Source organism: Candoia aspera, chromosome 1 (assembly GCF_035149785.1).
Source record: "Candoia aspera isolate rCanAsp1 chromosome 1, rCanAsp1.hap2, whole genome shotgun sequence".
Classification (NCBI taxonomy): Eukaryota; Metazoa; Chordata; class Lepidosauria; order Squamata; family Boidae; genus Candoia; species Candoia aspera.
Window position 1 is genome coordinate 14,748,589 of NC_086153.1, and position 17,664 is coordinate 14,766,252.

The 17,664-nt window shown below is 41.3% G+C and overlaps 1 protein-coding gene across 1 annotated transcript in view; it reads right to left on the bottom strand.

Moving 5' to 3' along the window:
- SH2B2 (SH2B adaptor protein 2) overlaps positions 1-17,664 on the bottom strand; it is a 59,700-nt gene that overhangs the window by 19,977 nt on the left and 22,059 nt on the right. Inside the window, exon 3 of the mRNA XM_063297921.1 lies at positions 5,514-6,398. Coding sequence (XP_063153991.1) covers positions 5,514-6,371 — 858 coding nt within the window. The 5' untranslated portion in view covers positions 6,372-6,398. The remainder of the gene's footprint in view (positions 1-5,513; positions 6,399-17,664) is intronic.

Genomic DNA, 17,664 nt, shown 5'->3' on the forward strand with positions numbered 1-17,664 from the left:
CTGCATATCTGAGATTGTTAATGTTTCCTCCAGCGATTTTAACTCCAGCCTTGGATTCCTCAAGACCAGCATGTCGCATGATGTGTTCTGCGTACAAGTTGAATAGGTAGGGTGAGAGTATACAGCCTTGTCGTACTCCTTTCCCAATCTTAAACCAGTCTGTTGTTCCGTGGTCTGTTCTTACTGTTGCTACTTGGTCGTTACACAGATTCTTCAGGAGGCAGACAAGATGACTTGGTATCCCCATACCACTAAGAACTTGCCACAATTTGTTATGGTCCGCACAGTCAAAGGCTTTAGAATAGTCAACAAAACAGAAATAGATGTTTTTCTGAAACTCCCTGGCTTTTTCCATTATCCAGCGGATATTGGCAATTTGGTCCCTAGTTCCTCTGCCTTTTCTAAACCCAGCTTGTACATCTGGCAATTCTTGCTCCATGAATTCCTGAAGTCTACCTTGCAGGATCTTGAGCATTACCTTACTGGCATGTGAAATGAGTGCCACTGTTCGATAGTTTGAACATTCTTTAGTGTTTCCCTTTTTTGGTAGGGGGATATAAGTTGATTTTTTCCAATCTGATGGCCATTCTTGTGTTTTCCAAATTTGCTGGCATATAGCATGCATTACCTTGACAGCATCATCTTGCAGGATTTTGAACAGTTCAGCTGGGATGCCGTCATCTCCTGCTGCCTTGTTATTAGCAATGCTTCTTAAGGCCCATTCAACCTTACTCTTCAGGATGTCTGTCTCTAGCTCACTGACCACACCGTCAAAGCTATCCCCGATATTGTTATCCTTCCTATACAGGTCTTCTGTATATCCTTGCCACCTTTTCTTGATCTCTTCTTCTTCTGTTAGGTCCTTGCCATCTTTGTTTTTGATCATACCCATTTTGGCCTGGAATTTACCTCCGATGTTTCTAATTTTCTGGAAGAGGTCTCTTGTCCTTCCTATTCTATTGTCTTCTTCCACTTCCACTCATTGTTTGTTTAAAAATAATTCCTTAGCTCTTCTGGCTAACCTCTGGAATTTTGCATTTAATTGGGCATATCTCCCTCTATCACTGTTGCCTTTTGCTTTCCTTCTTTCTTGGGTTATAGCCTATATCAATAAAAAAGAGTTCTAGTATTTCTTGTGGTGTTGATTCCCTATCCTGGTCTGCCTCGAAGGCCTGATATCATCTGTGCTAGGGCTTAATCCTTGCTATCTACTTTTTCTTTAAATACGTTTGATCAGTACAATTCAACATGTCCCTTTCAACAGGGGCAAGCTGCATTCTTACCAGTGAGTTACTAGAGGAAAAGTCCCCACATCATACCAAGGCAGAGGTGAGAACATTTGTGGCCAGGAATAAATGATTTTATATTTTATGTTGTGTTTAGGGCCACAGGGCCCAGCCATAAAGTAATAATGTCCCTTTAGTAGGCAAAGATAGGAACTATTTTTCCCCCAACTGTTTCTGGTGAATTAAGTCTAATGTAAACTTAACACACCTACTGTATTTGACTTCCTAGCCAAAAGTGGCAGGAATTTGTGTGCCTTGAATGGGTGCCTTGTGGAGAAGGGGACGCAAGGATAAGGACAGTGCTGCCTCCCTCTGCATCGGAAGAAAAGGGTTTGTGTGATTATAGTTGCTTGTTAGGGTAGAATTTTTAATGGGGTAACTTCTCTATGATGCTGCCCCAACTTCAGGATTCTCTCCTGAGAGAAATAAAAGTGGCATTGGCCTCATAATCTATCTGTGACCATTAAGGCTTATACATTCATCCACAGATTTTAAAAGCCATTTCTTTCACCTGCTCTGCTGGTTTTAAATTGTTTCCATGCTGTTTATTGGTTTTATCCATGTTTACTCTATAATTCTCTACCGTCTTTGAAAATGCAAGGCAATGTAAGGACTTACTTATACAGACTTATTTTCTAGTATCACTTAAATATTATCCTAAATCTGCCTGAAGAAACCACTCTTTCCAACTACAACTTGGCCTTCCTCGGGAAGTACGGTAAGGCTCAGAAGGGGAGGTAATGGAATAAGATCTCTTCTTGTCTGGCACCATAAAAGGAGTCCACCTGAATGGGATTTTCCACGCACCCTTGTCCGGTATGCTTACATTAGCAAATTCCCCTTGGCTCAATTTTCAGAGATCACCACAGCACGAAGAAGGCGCACATATAAGACTGTTGAACTCAGCATTTCTATCCACTCACCCAGGCTGCAACACTCAAACTGCTTACGGCCAGTGATATGTTTCACACTCAGCTGCTTGGACAGCTGGCCTAGCAAGAGTCTTGAAAATCCAAAAAGGAAGCACACTTCACAGCTCAGTGGCATCAAAGCCCTCCAGTTGTAGGGTTGTTCCTCTACACCCACAGTTGGCAAGTACACGACAGAAAAGGAACAGAAACAACTCTGGAATGTGGGAAGCTTCTTTTGATCAAGTCATGCTACTGAGTCAACTTTTATTGTCTTCCTTTGGCGGCTGCCCTGAGAACATCTATGTAACTTAACATTCATTCTAGACCAACTGACAACATGACCCTTTCTTGACATCTTTAGCATGCAACTTATATTGCTAGAATGCACTGTACTTTTCCCAAGCCTCAAAGCAGACACTCAGAGGAAGGGAAAAGTGCCTTATAAGGCATATAAAAGAGAACAATTGTGAGAGAAGATGCCACAAGCTGAAAAGCGAAGAATAAACAAGCTACTTTATCAATCATAATTTCCCAAACCTTTAAAGAAAAACAATCAATTAAGAGGGGAGAGTATGTATATAGACACATTGCTATGCAAGAATAGTCACTCATGCCCTGGTCATCTCAGAATTGAACTACTGCAATTTGCCCTACATGGGGCTGCCCTTGAAGTCCATCCAGAAGCTACAGCTGGTTCAAAATGCAGCAGCATGAGCAATAACAGGGACATCACACTATGCCCATTTGGCACCGCTGCTATGCAAGCTGCATTGGCTGCCAGTTAACTTCCAGATGTAATTCAAGGTGCTGGTTGTTACCTATAAAGCTCTTCATGCCATAGGGCCTGGTTATCTGTGGGGCCACCTATCTCCAATTGTTTCTGCCCACCCAGTACATTTGGGCAGAATGGGCACACCCCAGGTCCCCTCAATTAAACGATATCATGTGGGACCAAGGAAACGTGCCTTCTCTGTCACTGCCCTGCCTTCTGGAACAGTAACCCCCCAGAGATATGAATGGTACCTACTTTCCTGGGTTCCAGAAAACCCTTAAGACCTGGCTTTGTTCCCAGGCCTGGGATTAATGTATTTGTGGGGCCCCTGTCATATTTTTATGGTTGTTTTTAGTCTAGGCTGTCACATTCTGTTTTATGTTTTTATGCTTTTAACTGTTTAAATGGTGTACTATCATTTTGTAAGCTGCCCAGAATATACTGGAGTGGGCAGCCATAAAAATTCAAATTCAAATTCAAATTCAAATTCCATTCATAAATAAATACTGTAATAAGAGGAATGTAAAAATAAAATAGGAAAAGATTCAACAGATGCACCACATGGTTAAATCCAGGAAATGGCTAGAGTATGTTTCTTTTACATGCCAGCTTCCAATGGCCTGGCCACTGCATAATGAAAAAGAGCCATATTCTACAGCAAGAGTGCTTGCTTTGCACACTCAGAGTCCCAAACTTAATGCTTCTACCGTAAGAAGAATTTCAGGTAGCAAAGCTGAAGAAAACTTTTGTCTTATGTTTTGGAGAGCTACAAGTATTGCAATAGATATTACTGGGCTAAATGGCCCAACAAGTAGTAGAGCCCAGGTTTTACATGCATAAGATCCCAGGCAGACCCCACTAAAATGCCAATGGAAATTATTTAAATCAGGAAAGTTGCTAATTCACCCCTTGCCAGAAATAGCCTAGAGAGCCACCTAGTCAATATTGTGCTTGATGGACCCGTAATCTGATTCAGTACATATAATTACACAGAAACAAAGAAAATGTATTTGAAAGTAGTAAACAATTATTTGATCCTTGTAGGAATAAGCCAAGGGGAGCTCTGAACTCATATGTTCTCCACTTCCCTCTCTTCCTCCAATGCCACTTCAAGGAGGAGATGGAACAATTTTGCTTGCAACTTAGGAATTTGCTTTGCTTCATTTCATTTTGTTCTTGAGAGCTACAGTCATCTTTTCTGCCAACAGATAGCAGACTGTTTAATCTTTTCCAACCTGGTGACCTCCAGATGGATTAATACTACAGTCCCAGAATTTCTAGCAAGCATGATCAAATGCTGACAGAAAAGTACCTGGATGAAGAAGGCTTGGTGTAGTGAGTCTCAGCTGTGGGCTTCTGAAAAAAGCTAGCTTTATCAACCAGGTTAAGATTAAGATGCTACATTAAATTGCTAATAAGAGAGGCTATCCTATCTGAGCCATATATCCCATACAAGCAGTGAAACATCAGAATAAAGAAGATTCAGAAATGCTACAGTGAAATTGAGGAAAAAAATAACCACTGCTCCATTTTACCATGAAAGAGGCATTCAGCTATCATCCAGGATTTACACAAAGTGTCCATATGGCTTGCAAAAAATCAACATTAATCATCTCATGAAGCTCAAGACCTCTCAGGTTGCACTCTGCACTATTTCTGAACACTGACATCTGGAAGAGCTGCATGCCAAAGCAGCTTGAGAAGGAAGCATCTGATACAGCTCTTCCTAATTTCACGGACAACAAACTGCAAGTTGCCAAGACTATACAGGGCTCCAAAGAGCAAAGGCTGGCATTATCTGTCACAGAATAGTCAAGTAATCCAAGAATCTTATGGGTGCTGAAATAATGAACAACTAAATTAAGAGTGCTCAAATGGAGGTATTAGATATAGAGTGGCTGAGATGGGAGTAGCTACCTGGTCCCCTGAAGAATGAATATATCACCTGAACCATATAGATCAGGACCTACTTAATTTTAATAATGGGAATAGCAAAACATTCCCCCACAATCTGATTTTTTAAGTGAGGACAGAAGAAAAAAAAAGTGGCAAAGTTTGCCCACTTGTTAATATTAGATTACAACACTTATTTCTGTAATTCATACTTTAGCTACATTACATTAGATGGCAGGAACACACTGGATGTTGGGTGTCTTTGAAAAGTTATCCAAAGTGATAATTTATTCAGAACATGTCCCCTAGGGGCTGAGCAAGTTCCTCCAAGAACATACATATTATGTAACAGCACATTTCACATCTGTATATCCATGACATGAGACACTTTACCATCCACTTAGTTCCTGATTTAGGTACACACAAGTCCTATATATGTTGAAACAGTAGTTTATATTCCTGCAGATAGCAGATAAAAAGAACTCCTGAACCTCACTTCTCAACGGAAGTTGACCACACAAAGGTGTATTTGATTCTCCATTGTTCTATACATTTTAATCAGCTGGCTTCTCTATGGCTACCAGCAAAAAAAACACACAAATAACTAGAAAAACTACATGAGAAGAAACTTTCAGTAATGAAGATTGTTACCTTAGGAGGAACGTAGAACTCTAGAAGGAATCTCTCCCCCTCTATCTTTACTGCCTTCCTTAGCAGCAAACGGCACTTTTGCCACTGAGAGCTACCCACACAGTTTGTATCATCAGCAACCATGTAGCGGAGGGTTCCCTCTCTCTGAATGTCCACTAAATCCACTTTAGAAGATTGCCCCTTTGAAAGCCAGAGCTTGTGGGTCCATTTCTCTCTGGAATCACTATGTTCTTTGTTACCAGGAGGACCGTGTTCCCTGTCTGACTGTTTGCTTTGCATGGCTTCTGCGCCTGGCTCTGGAGAAGACCGCCGATGCCACATCTCCTTCATGCCATCCACCACACACAAGCTCATGTTCCTCAGAGAAAAACCTTTCTTGAATTTTGTCTTAGAGGTACTGTGAACAGAGACATCTTCTGAGCTTCGGGACTGTCCATAGGAAGAGACTTTTCTTGCCTGAACCTGTTGAGTTTGACTTAAATACCTGCTGGAGGTGAGTGTGTTGTCCATGCTGTCTAGAGATTCCACGGAAGTCTGCTCTTTCCTTGGTAAGAGATCCCGTCCATAAGGCATGTGGCAGTTCTGAAGGCCCACAAATGGGACAATGTTATATTTGGTAGGGGAGTTGGACACGAACACCCTGTTGACCTCCAGGCTGAAGATGTCCAAGAAATTTGCTGCAAAATGATGAGAGAAGGAGGTTTCTGCCCCAGGGGTGTCGTAGTGGGGATTTTCCTTCAGGAACTGGCAGAACTTCTGAGCAAAGTCCACTGCAGCAGCCTGGGCATGGAGCTCGCAGAATTCCCTCCAGTCAGGAAGCTGGGAGGGAGGTTCTTGACAAAGGGCATCACCATTCATGACTATTCCATTCCACCTACAACCAAGCTGACAAGAGAAAGATGGTGAGAGATAGATAGACAAGCTCTAACCACCCACTTGTCCTCAACTACAGAATAACCTGATTTGTTGCAAGGGCTACCAGTTTGTCATGACTTCAAATCCAGTTTGTACTGGACTACTTCAGAAGAGGTGGGACCTGGAGTAGGAACTGGAGCCATAACAGTTGTTGTTAGTTGCCGTCGAGTCGTTTACGACTCATGGCAACCCTATGTATAACAGAATGAAATGCTGTTTGGTCTTGCACCATAAGCCATAACAGTAGTAGTGATTAAAGCTCTCAACAAATTCAGGAAAAAATTAAATAGCCTTTATAACGTATCTAAGATCAATTACACTAGCAAAACACCCCCCATCCTTTCTCTTTCAATTTTTAATATGGTATTTAAAAAAAAATCTATTGTCCAATTATGTTGCCGCACTTTTAATCTGGCCTTCCTCAATCAGATGCCCTCCAGCTGACTTGTGGGCACAATTCCTAGACTTCTTAGCCAAAATCATTTGGGAATTGGAATTGGGCTTGAAAACCTTAGTTTCTCAGTTTATTTATCCAACTGATTCAGATATTGCACATTAACACTAACCAAAGCAGAGGGACAGGGAGATGTATCTCACTGCTTATATACGTTGGGGATGAAGAGCCTGCAAATGGCACCCAAGCTGCAACCTTGAATCCTCCAAGATTGTATTGCTGAAACCTAATGGCAAACTACTGTACTCAATTGCCCAAATTGTAATAGGAAATGAAAGGAAATGGGTAAACAGCTAAATAGACTTAAAAATATTAAAAATACTTCTCCCAACTTTCAATAAAAGCATGAAAAACCGGGCCAAGCATTCTGGCCTGTTGCCATGGCAATATTACTACCTTGTCTCCATGTACGTCTCTGGCATGAAAAAAGTGATTTCAAAAAGGCTGCAAAAACACTGTTTGCCTTTGATGCATGCACACATAAATGCACTCATATGAACATTAAATCACCAACTATGCCTTCCTAATGTCTCTTTATAACTGAAGCACAATGCCATCCCTCCAAGGACATTCACACCTAAATTACCTCCCTTCCCTGGTTCTGAGGCAGCCTGTTTTCTGTGTGTTCCTGGGGGACATGTCCTTCTCATGGAGCTTCTACCTCACTGCCTGCCCGTTGCCAAGGCAGGCTGAAGCTGAATCAAGATGACCCATTTCTGCCAAGGATGCTGGACAAAACACAGCCTCTCCTGGAAGCCTTGTCCCCTCAGATCATGGGAATATTGATTGTGTGGAATACCTTCCACAAGTCAATCTTCCCACTGGGAAACTCCCTTGCCTACCCCACTTCATTCTTCTGCCTGCCCGTCAGCCTTTCTCCCCTCCAGTAACAACATACTTTCCTCCCATTTTGAGGACAGGAAGGCAGCACATCCTTGGGGCTGTGTAGATCTGCCAATCATTACCTGACTGGGTGGCTAACAATTAAAAACAGAATAAAAGCAGAATAAAAACACAACCAAAATTGCCAATAACATAAAAGAGACGCCAAGAACATTCACAACATCCTACAATCAATATAACCAAGTTTGTTAGTAACTTGGCAGATCTTAACCCAGGTCATAATGATGAGACCAATGACAATACAGTATCAACAGAAGGGGCCCGTGATGGTACTTTCACCTTGTTAAATGATGCAGAATCCTTTCTATGCTTTCAAGAAGGAAGAAAACTCTGAAGGCAACATAGCTCTAGTTTCTGGGAATGGAATGGCAATTTTAGAGAAATGCAAAATCCTTTTCCCCCTCCATGGATGCGTGGGAATGGGGATTGTGGGTGTTTCTTTAGGAATGAGACTTATCAACTGTTTGGCTGGATTCAGACCCTGCCTGTCATTTACTTGATTTGGGTTAGTAAGTGGGATTGTGGTTTATTACCCCTGGTTTATTTTCATTACATGCAAACCAGGCTTTAGCACAATGGATGAACCCAGCCAACCTTGAAGCAGTAAGTATTTGGAAAGAGGAATGATTTTAACAAAGGCAAGACCACCCTGAACTATCAAATGTAACAGCATTACAGAACAAGGTGGAACCTGATTGATCCACTTGAGTCACTTGACCCCGCAACATCATCCGCTAATTGTCACCAGCTATGGAAGCAATCAGACACAGTGAAAGCTGGCTAGCAGGTTCACACCAAGCTACTAACAGAGGCAGAGAGAGTGAATCCAGCTTATGGGTAACATGTGTTCATTCTGTTAATCATTTACTTTGTAGGGTAACTTGGCTAGTTTAAATCAGGTTTACTTTATTTCATAAGTTGCTTTGACCTAAGCAGAAATAAATTGCAATTTAAATATTTTTACACAAAGAAGAAGAGCACCACAATGAGTCATCTTATACAAGACACAATGAAGATAATTTTTCATCCTGGCACTACTGCAAGGTATTTTAATAAAATCAACGTTGCAGCAACTTTTAAGTCGTCTTTTCAGTTTAACCCTGAAACAGACTCTAGTTTCTGGCCCATAATCATAGAGCATTTCAAGGTGTGACACAGAGAGCATGCAAATTTGGGTTATTATTTGGTGATTCTAGAATAGTTAGGCTGGTCCTGGGTTGGGAGGGGGAAGAGATATAGGATAAGGCTGAGCCAGACCTCTGGAGGGTAGGGAAGCAACAGGATTGAGCAATGCACACCAAAAATGCTATATACTGTATAGAGTTTATTGTATTTAACCACTGATAAATTCCCCAACAAATGCTGTGTGACGGCTTCATAGCTATAAACCAGGGTACATTAAGAATAAACCATAGTTATTAAATCAGAATCTGGGCCTTGGTCTGGGTCCCAATTACACAGTAAGCCAAAAAAAAAAGAAGACTTCATAGACCACAGAAACACTTCCATGAGCTTTGCTTTAACTTAGTCTGATAGATGATCCCATCTATTACGGCTTAGTGTAGTATGCGTGATCCAGGTGACTATAGCATGTTCAACAAGTCATGGTTTAAAAATCTTGCCCTAGCATTGTGTATGTCTCCAGTCACAACCTATTTACATGGCTAAATGTGTAATATGTATTGATAGACTATTGTTATCTGTATCCAAAGACTTTGTATTACTCTCACAGACTGATTAGGTTTAATCCTAAAGGAATATAATACAATCGTTCAAGCAAAAGCTTGGAGAAAAAGTTGGCCAAGAATTGCTGAAGAACTGTAATAATTATGGGTTCTCATTACCTAGTATAAGATAAATTAACTGATATACAGGCATGACTGTATTGCTGAGAGGGAGAATCCATCTCCCACTCACCAACAGTTGTCGTGTTTGCATATTTATTGCTGGGCTGTAAATTTTAGCTGCACTTTAAAAAATTACCATTGCTACTTTGCCTATTACACGGAACTACAGTTGTCAACAGAATAGCATTTAAGGTGTCTACTATTTTGATGAACTAGAAGAGTACTTGCACTGACTGAATACCAAGTTTGCAATCAAGAATTTCATCTTTGGACAACAGGGAAAATGTTTGGCTACTTTAACTGGAGTTAAATTAGGCTTTTTTAATTAGCACTATATTTGCTGTTATATTAATTTGTTTGTGGTTTTTCACTGTACTTTTGTACATATCCCCCACCCCCCAAGCAGAAACTACCCTTCCACATGAAATCTGAAAGGAGATTCCAGAGGCAATGATCAACTACTGTCAGATGCAGAGAGGTCTGCATACAACCTTTCTTTTAGAGAGAATGCTATGTCAAGCATTAAAACCATTCACTTTCAGTATCAGCTTTTTTCCTTTTTTATTTACTATTAATTTTTCAAGATATAATTAAGACACATAACGCAGAATATAAGACCAACAGAATACAAGTCTGAGAGAGAAACAGGGAAGGCTAAAACGGCGCAGGAATAAACAAAAAAGCAGCTTCTTTATTGCATGGAATTGTTCAGAAACCTTTTAAACTGCAAAGCTCACGGGGTCTTGGTGCCAGAAAAGTATTTCTGTTTTGACCGAGGATAACCTTCCAAGCTGACAGGGCATAAAAGCTTATAAAGAAGCTACAAGATGTAAATCAAGGTTAGAGGATACAGCAGGAAGAGGAGGAGGAAAAGGAAAAGCTTCCATTTAGAGTTCAGAATGCACAGCTGAATAGTGGTATCCACTGATATTTTTCTGGCACAAGCAACGACCAAGAAGCCGCTGCCTTTTTTAGCTGGCTGGCTCCACCACTCAGACATCGTTTGACAAGTTGCCCAGCCACATTTATGCAGCTGTGAAAAAAGGATCCTGGCTATGACTTCCTCAGCAAGCCACAGATTTCTATCTGTTTAATTTTTGGATTTCGGTGTGATCCCACAACCCTGCCTGCTGTTCACTTCTAGACTGGTATTCAGAGCTGAGCTGCATCCAAGGCAGGACGGCTGCTCTATTTAACCATGGCTGCTTTATTTAACCATGGCTGCTTTATTTAACCATGATGACTAATCTGCCCATCTCCAACACTTGCTGGCCCAGCCGATTATTCAAAAGCCCTTTTGTTTCACTGGTTCTCAGAAAATATTGCTCATCTTCTGCCTTTGCATTCTTTCTTCTCTAATTCTAGCAGCCCTTATGAAGTTGGAACACAAAAGGACCACTTACATCTTGGATTCTCACTGTGCCCGTGGATCTTTCCTTTATTTTATTTCTTTATTTATTTTTCAAATTTTGTTACCGCCCATCTCCCCCAAGAGGGACTCTGGGCGGTTTCCTTTAGCACCTGTCACACTCTGTGTCCCACCTGACAATTTTTATTAAAACAAAAGCCTTTAATTCAAAAAATAGGGGAAGACAACATGCTTGTCCAGTAAAGTGCCAGCCTTCAATATGATTATTTCTAAGAATGTCTTTGGAAACTAAATGACACCCATAAGCTCTTTTTTAGAAAGTCAAGAGGATGAATTGCTGTCCCACACTGCTTCCTTTAGAAGTATGCTCACCTACCTAGAAAAATAATTAAGGTAAGCAGGGCTAGTAGAGAAACCTTTGGGGGAAGTGAGGACATTAGCATTCAGGTAAATGAGTGTTTTACAACTGATGGTAGCCTCCTGGTAGCCATTCTATGCAGAGACTTTCCCCATTAGCCATATTGCACAACTGCCTATAATACTGTACACTCTCAACCAGGGTTTCTCAACTATGGTTCCGCGAGAAGTCACTTGGGCTTCCCTGGGAGATCACGGTTTATTTTAAAAATTATTTCAAATCTAGGCAACTTCACATTAAAGAGGAAAGTTTAATTCTTTATTTTTAGTTTAGGAACACTGTTAGCGCAGATATGCAGGCCTACCCATCAAACGAATATAATGATCTTGTAACTTCTGGCCTATATGTGAGCCTGAATGTGCAGGGATTCTCTGAGGCCTGAAAAATATTTCAAGAGTTCCTCATGGGTCAGAAGGTTGAAAAAGGCTGCTCTCAACAGTCTCCAAGTGTACACATCAACTCTTCAAATCTGGGGACCAATGAATCCACCTCCCTAATCAATGCAAGAAGCTTAATTGAAACATTTTTGAAAGATGGCATGAATCTATCCAGAGACCAGAGTTTCTCTAGGTAATGGGATACCCTGACAACTAAATTCAACTAGAACTTACCTTCCTGTAATGCAAGATTTCTATTCTGGATTTCATTGACCATCAATGAGAGAATCAGTAAAGGCAGAAGAGCTTTCCTGGCCAGATACCTCTAGAGCTCTTGGCTCACGGATAATGGAACCCAACTGCATGGTCTGGAACACATCCACGGACATGTTCCAAGGTCTTCACTTTCAACGGGTGATACATTTTATTCCTGAAATGCCAGGGACTGAATGCAGGAACTTTGCCTGCCAAGCATGTTCACTTCCATCAAGCTATGGCATCTGACATCTACTGCAGAATACAGTTTCAGCTATGACTGGAAAAACCTATAATGGATACAGATATTGCTTATTTCTGTAGAGGACCACAGAGTTGACCTTGAAGAAGGAATGCAAAGACCATCAGCAAAACATGAATTACAGTAACCCCAGGAAGACAAGATAGCATGAGAAAGAAACTTAAGATTGTCCTGCCTTGACTCTCTTTGGTTTAAGAGGGAGAGAAGGGGAAACACTGTCAGCCTTTCAACATTCTGTTATTACAGCCCATATCAATAAAGTTCCAATATTTCATGTGAAGTCTGTTTCCTGACCTGGCCTTCCTCGAAGGGCTGACATCAGTCTTAGAAGCCTCACTACTCTCCTATTCAGAGAGGCAGAGAACCTGGCCTTTGGTTGTAGCGATCACAGCTGTTGGTCTTTGCATTCCTTCACCAAGGACATCTCTGAGGGTTCTTTACCATTTTCTGTCTCCGGTATGACTAATGGCAACGCTTAACCAGATCAGATAGACTTGGCAGGTATATTTGCACAACATGCTAAGTTTGATTAGTGTTATTTTGGGTTCTGTTTTTTTTTTTTAATTTAGAATGCTGTGTGTGACCCCAGCTTGTTTGCTTAGTTTATAGTCTGATGTTTTGTGCAAACGCAGAAAATAGGTTAACTCAGTAACTAGGTTAAATGTATTCTGTGAAACCAGCTGGAGAACAGGAGTATGCCTGAGAAATTAACCTTTGCAAATTCCTCTAAAACTGATCTGACCTGCATCTTCTATATTAACCTGAGAATCAGAATATAGTTTATTACCAGATTTCAAATGTTCATGGCTGAAATAATAAAAATGATATTTCATAAACAAACGTGTGTGCATGTCTGTGTGTATGCATATGCTCATGTGTGCCTGCATGCACACACAGAAACTTACTGGAATGGACTTACAGATCAATATCTACTAAAGTAATTTAAAAACAAGATTCAATTCACCCAGAGCTAATAAGAGTTGATCTTTAACCTCTGCAAATATGGTTGTTCCAAAGTCATTCAATTTTGCCATTTTTATTGAAAAAAAATATGCTCCCTTTTTCATGCATTTGTTATGCCTGGCTCTTGCATGAGAAAATACCTGTTTGATCTCCCAAAAGGTCCAACTGAGATCGGGGTAACAAACTGTGGCCCACCAGAACTTTCAGCACTACAACTTTCAGCCTCCTTGGTCACACTGGCCAAGCTGTGGTTCACCGATATTGAGGGGGGCGCTGATTCTTCATTTGCTTCAGGAAGTTCCTGGTTGCTTCTCTATTTGTTCTCCAACATCTAGCATTCAGTGGAGTTAAGGATGAACCTTAATCTACTTGGAGAGGCTGCTATTATATTTTACCCATTGGGTTTATTAACCTTATTCTTTTGCTGCAGTTGTACATTTTATAGTTTCATTCGTTTTCATTTATTGTTAGCTACCCAGGCTCAAATGACTACAACAGCACAGGGCTATAAAATAATAAGTGCATAAATAAATTGTTGCATCTATACTCTGCCATCTCTCTGAGACCTCAATGTGATTTACACTGGGACTTTCCTAATTCTATGTAAGGCTGCTTGGGCTGAGAGAGCCTGACCAAGTGTATGGCCTGCACCAGTCTTCCCATCACACAATAATAAAAATAGACACAGTTCCACCACTGTGTCCATAAGCATCTATTTTATCCTCCCATCGCTGAACTACTTCCCTCACATGCTCATATCTTTTATTCCCCCTCACGCAGTTGCCGGAATTAAATGAGAATGACAGTCAAACGCTTCCTTGTCAGATTGATTCTCCATCAGGTAAGACACAGCTAACTGACCAGGTCGTAAGACTTCGGAAATCAACTGCCTCTTCCAGTATAATACAGAATATCTTTCCATCCTTCGCTGGGTTTTCCCTTCACATAGTGCAAGAGCAACAGGTTTCCTTGATGGATGGGTTCATCTACTTGAAACTCATCACTCGGATGACTGACCTTAGAGCAATGGACTGAAGCATTAAACATATTGTACAGCCATCCTGCACACAAAATACCAGTGCTTTTAGCAAGCCAAGATTCTTGCAGATTGCTTTTAAACAGAGCTCTGCTATTTTTGGGGGGGGGGGCAAATATAAACAAGAATCAACATTTCACAGGCAATGCACCAGTGCGGGAATTCTTTTGTATGGAAAACAGCCGTCTATGGAAGAGATAAAGTGGTATCGCTGACTAGAATTCCTGCTGATTCAGCTTCTGAGGCTTTGCCCATGTATTTTTATTTCAGTCAAGAACCATGAGGACTAGAATTCAGTTTGAGCAGTTTTATCTTGTTCTGAACAGCAAATTCACAAAAAAATGAATCTCAAGAGGGAAGTAGGCACAGCACAGTTTCTTAACTGATCAGAGCAGCAAGAGATCTTGAACATTTTATTAAAGGTGTGAAAATAATGCAAGAATTGCACTTAGGCTGCTTCCCTAAAGCTCTGGTGTTCTAATACCCCCTAGACAGCTTGCAAAAAAAGCATAAAAACTCTCCCTGATTATTGTAGGATATACCATCCTCATCGCCCAAACTGCTTCCTTCATGGTGCAGAATAGAGGAGGGATCACCTAGTGTCCTATTTTCCATCTCTATTCTGTTACTGTCATGTGCATAAAAGAGCTGAAGCTGGAATTACCAAAGACCCCTTCCTTTGAGGCTGCCCATGCTAATTACCCACAAGATTGTTTCCAATGGCTCTGGAAAGTTCTGTGTGTCTGATACCTGTCCTAACAGCCAGGAACCACGCTGAGACAAGGAACAAGTCTCTAGTGTTTTATTGCTGCTACATAACAGGAAAATCCTAACAAACTGAAGAAGCGTGGGAAAAACCCAGACATATAAATCCCAAAGGTTAAGGCGGGCCCGATCTGTGTCTCTTGGAATGGCTACCTAATTCCTCAGTGCTACGCATGCACTTTACAGCCTGGATGGGAGCCCCCTGCTCGCCATCCTTACTCATGACAATACTCAAGGGACTGTCTCATCCCCATGACATCGACCCATCCCACCCGATCATGCAGAGAGGGGATGTTACAGACCCCGTTGGTAAGGGAATTTCATCTGGTGGGGTCCAGGAGGCGGGCCTTCTCTGCAGTGGCCCCCGCCCTTTGGAACATCTTGCCCCCAGAGGTGAGGCAGGCCCCTTCGCTCCTGACCTTCCAGAAGGCCCTGAAGACTTGGTTCTGCTGTCTCGCCTGGGGCGGGAAAGTGGGCAGCCATTCTTGGGGGTGGCTTGTGCCTTAGACCCCCTCCCACCGGACTGGAATTTTTATAGCCACTTGGATGCTGTATTTATTTATATTGCATTTTATATCTGTAACTTATTTTTACTTTTTATGGGATTTTAATTGTTATAGTATTCATTTTATTGTAAACTGCCCAGAGTCCCTCTTTCGGGGGAGATGAGCGGTGACAAAACTCAAACAAACAAACAAACAAATAAATATAATGTCAATTATTGATATTAAACCCTCTGCCCTTTTATCTCGTTCTTGTTCATGTTTCTCTCTCTGCTTTGGCCTGCTTTTTTCCCATTTTCGTCAATTAACCTTTCTGATATTTGCTGAAATTTAATGAACATCAAGCTGTATTATTTCTTGCTAGCTGAAAGGATGGCATGTGTGCTTGCTCTGATTTCAGTATAGGGGTTGACTCCTGGGTACAGTCTAAGCTGGAAATTATGCTCAATAATTTTCCAACTATAATTTGTTGCTGTGGGATTCAGCAGCGATGCAGTGCTTCTGATGCTGGAGGTTCTAACTATCATAACCCAGAGTCCTTCTTTTGGGGGAGATGGGCGGTGACAAAATTTGGTAAATAAATAAATAACCAATAGTTAGTGGCAGACCTTTCCTTTATGTGGGGATGTGCTTAATGTGGGGATGATAACTTCTTTGGGCCCTGGGCATGTCAGGAATATGTTAAATGTTGTATCACAAAATAGCTTCCATTAAGTTGCCTATTCATAAAATGGTTGTCAGAGGAAGCAAGTCCACTCACAAAACTCTCATTTATCTGAAGACAAACTGCTGAAAGTATTCCTAACCGCACTTTTTAACCACCCAGAATGCTCCTTGCTTTCTTAGCATTCTTTTCTGAGCACATGGCTACGCTACCAAACAGGCACTGGATTTCACTCTTCCTTTTTATCTAAAAAAGTGCTTTTGGAGACTGTGAGAGGTCTAAGGACATAGATAAACGTAATGGTAGAGAGACTGGAATTCTACTCTGAAATATGAACATGCCAACTGCCCTTTGTTTTTAATTAAATACACTTTACAAATTAAAGTCAGGTGCAACGGCATTTGTGGGGAGCTGGAAAAAGTCAAGATGGTGGCTGTGACTGCCTGAGCCAAGCCTCATAAAACTTTCACACACACCCCATTACCGGGGGTGGGGTGGGGTGGGGTTGCCCCTTTTGTGAAACTCTCAGTATTCAAGACTATAAAGAAGTCATAAGCAATTAAAGTGTAGTGGAACACACATTTTAATTGCTTATTCACATTCCCCGCCTCCAAGTAACAGACATGAAATTCTGGCCCTCAAGTAACACTACTGCCAGATCCCTGATGCCCATGGCAGATGAACACATTTAAAAGTTGGCCCCACCCCAAAAACATTCCCTACCTCTGCTGTAAACAGCCTTTTCTGGATGAGTCACATAATATTCTAAAACCTAAACCTAGATTCACACAAACACACACACACACACACACACACAGAATGCTTTCTTGTTAGAACATCATACACCCAAGCCATATTATGGCTTAGCATGATGGCCTGGTTCATGCAACATGCTAAAACAATGGCTTGGTTCCCACAACTCACTGAATGAAAGACTACCCATCTTGGCCTAAACCAGTGGGGTGCAACCTCAGCAATTATTTTGAATCCCAAAAAATCTTCCCTCCTGCCACAGCTAAAGATTTTAAGAACTCTAATTGTGGAATCTGCAAAATGGCGTCCAGGGATACCAATGGTCTGTAAACATCTCCTTTGAAGCCATTCAGGTACGCTGCCCCATCAGATTTGTCACATTAAAATATATTTTAATTTTTATAAAATGGGAAGTTGGTTTGCTGCAAATCAAGGTGCCAGCCTCCTTTTACTTTCCAATAATTTATCTGAACCCCGTAAGTTTTCTTAGAAAGCAAAAATAGTTGGACGCTTGCCCCCAAAAGGTTAAAAGTAAACAGGGATTGTAGCAGCCACCATCTTGGTACAATAGGGTTGGCAGGGAGCATTCTGATAGGCCCATGCTTTGTAAGACCCACCTCCTCAGCCATCTTGTCAGAGCACCTACAGTATATTCTCAGAATTCCAA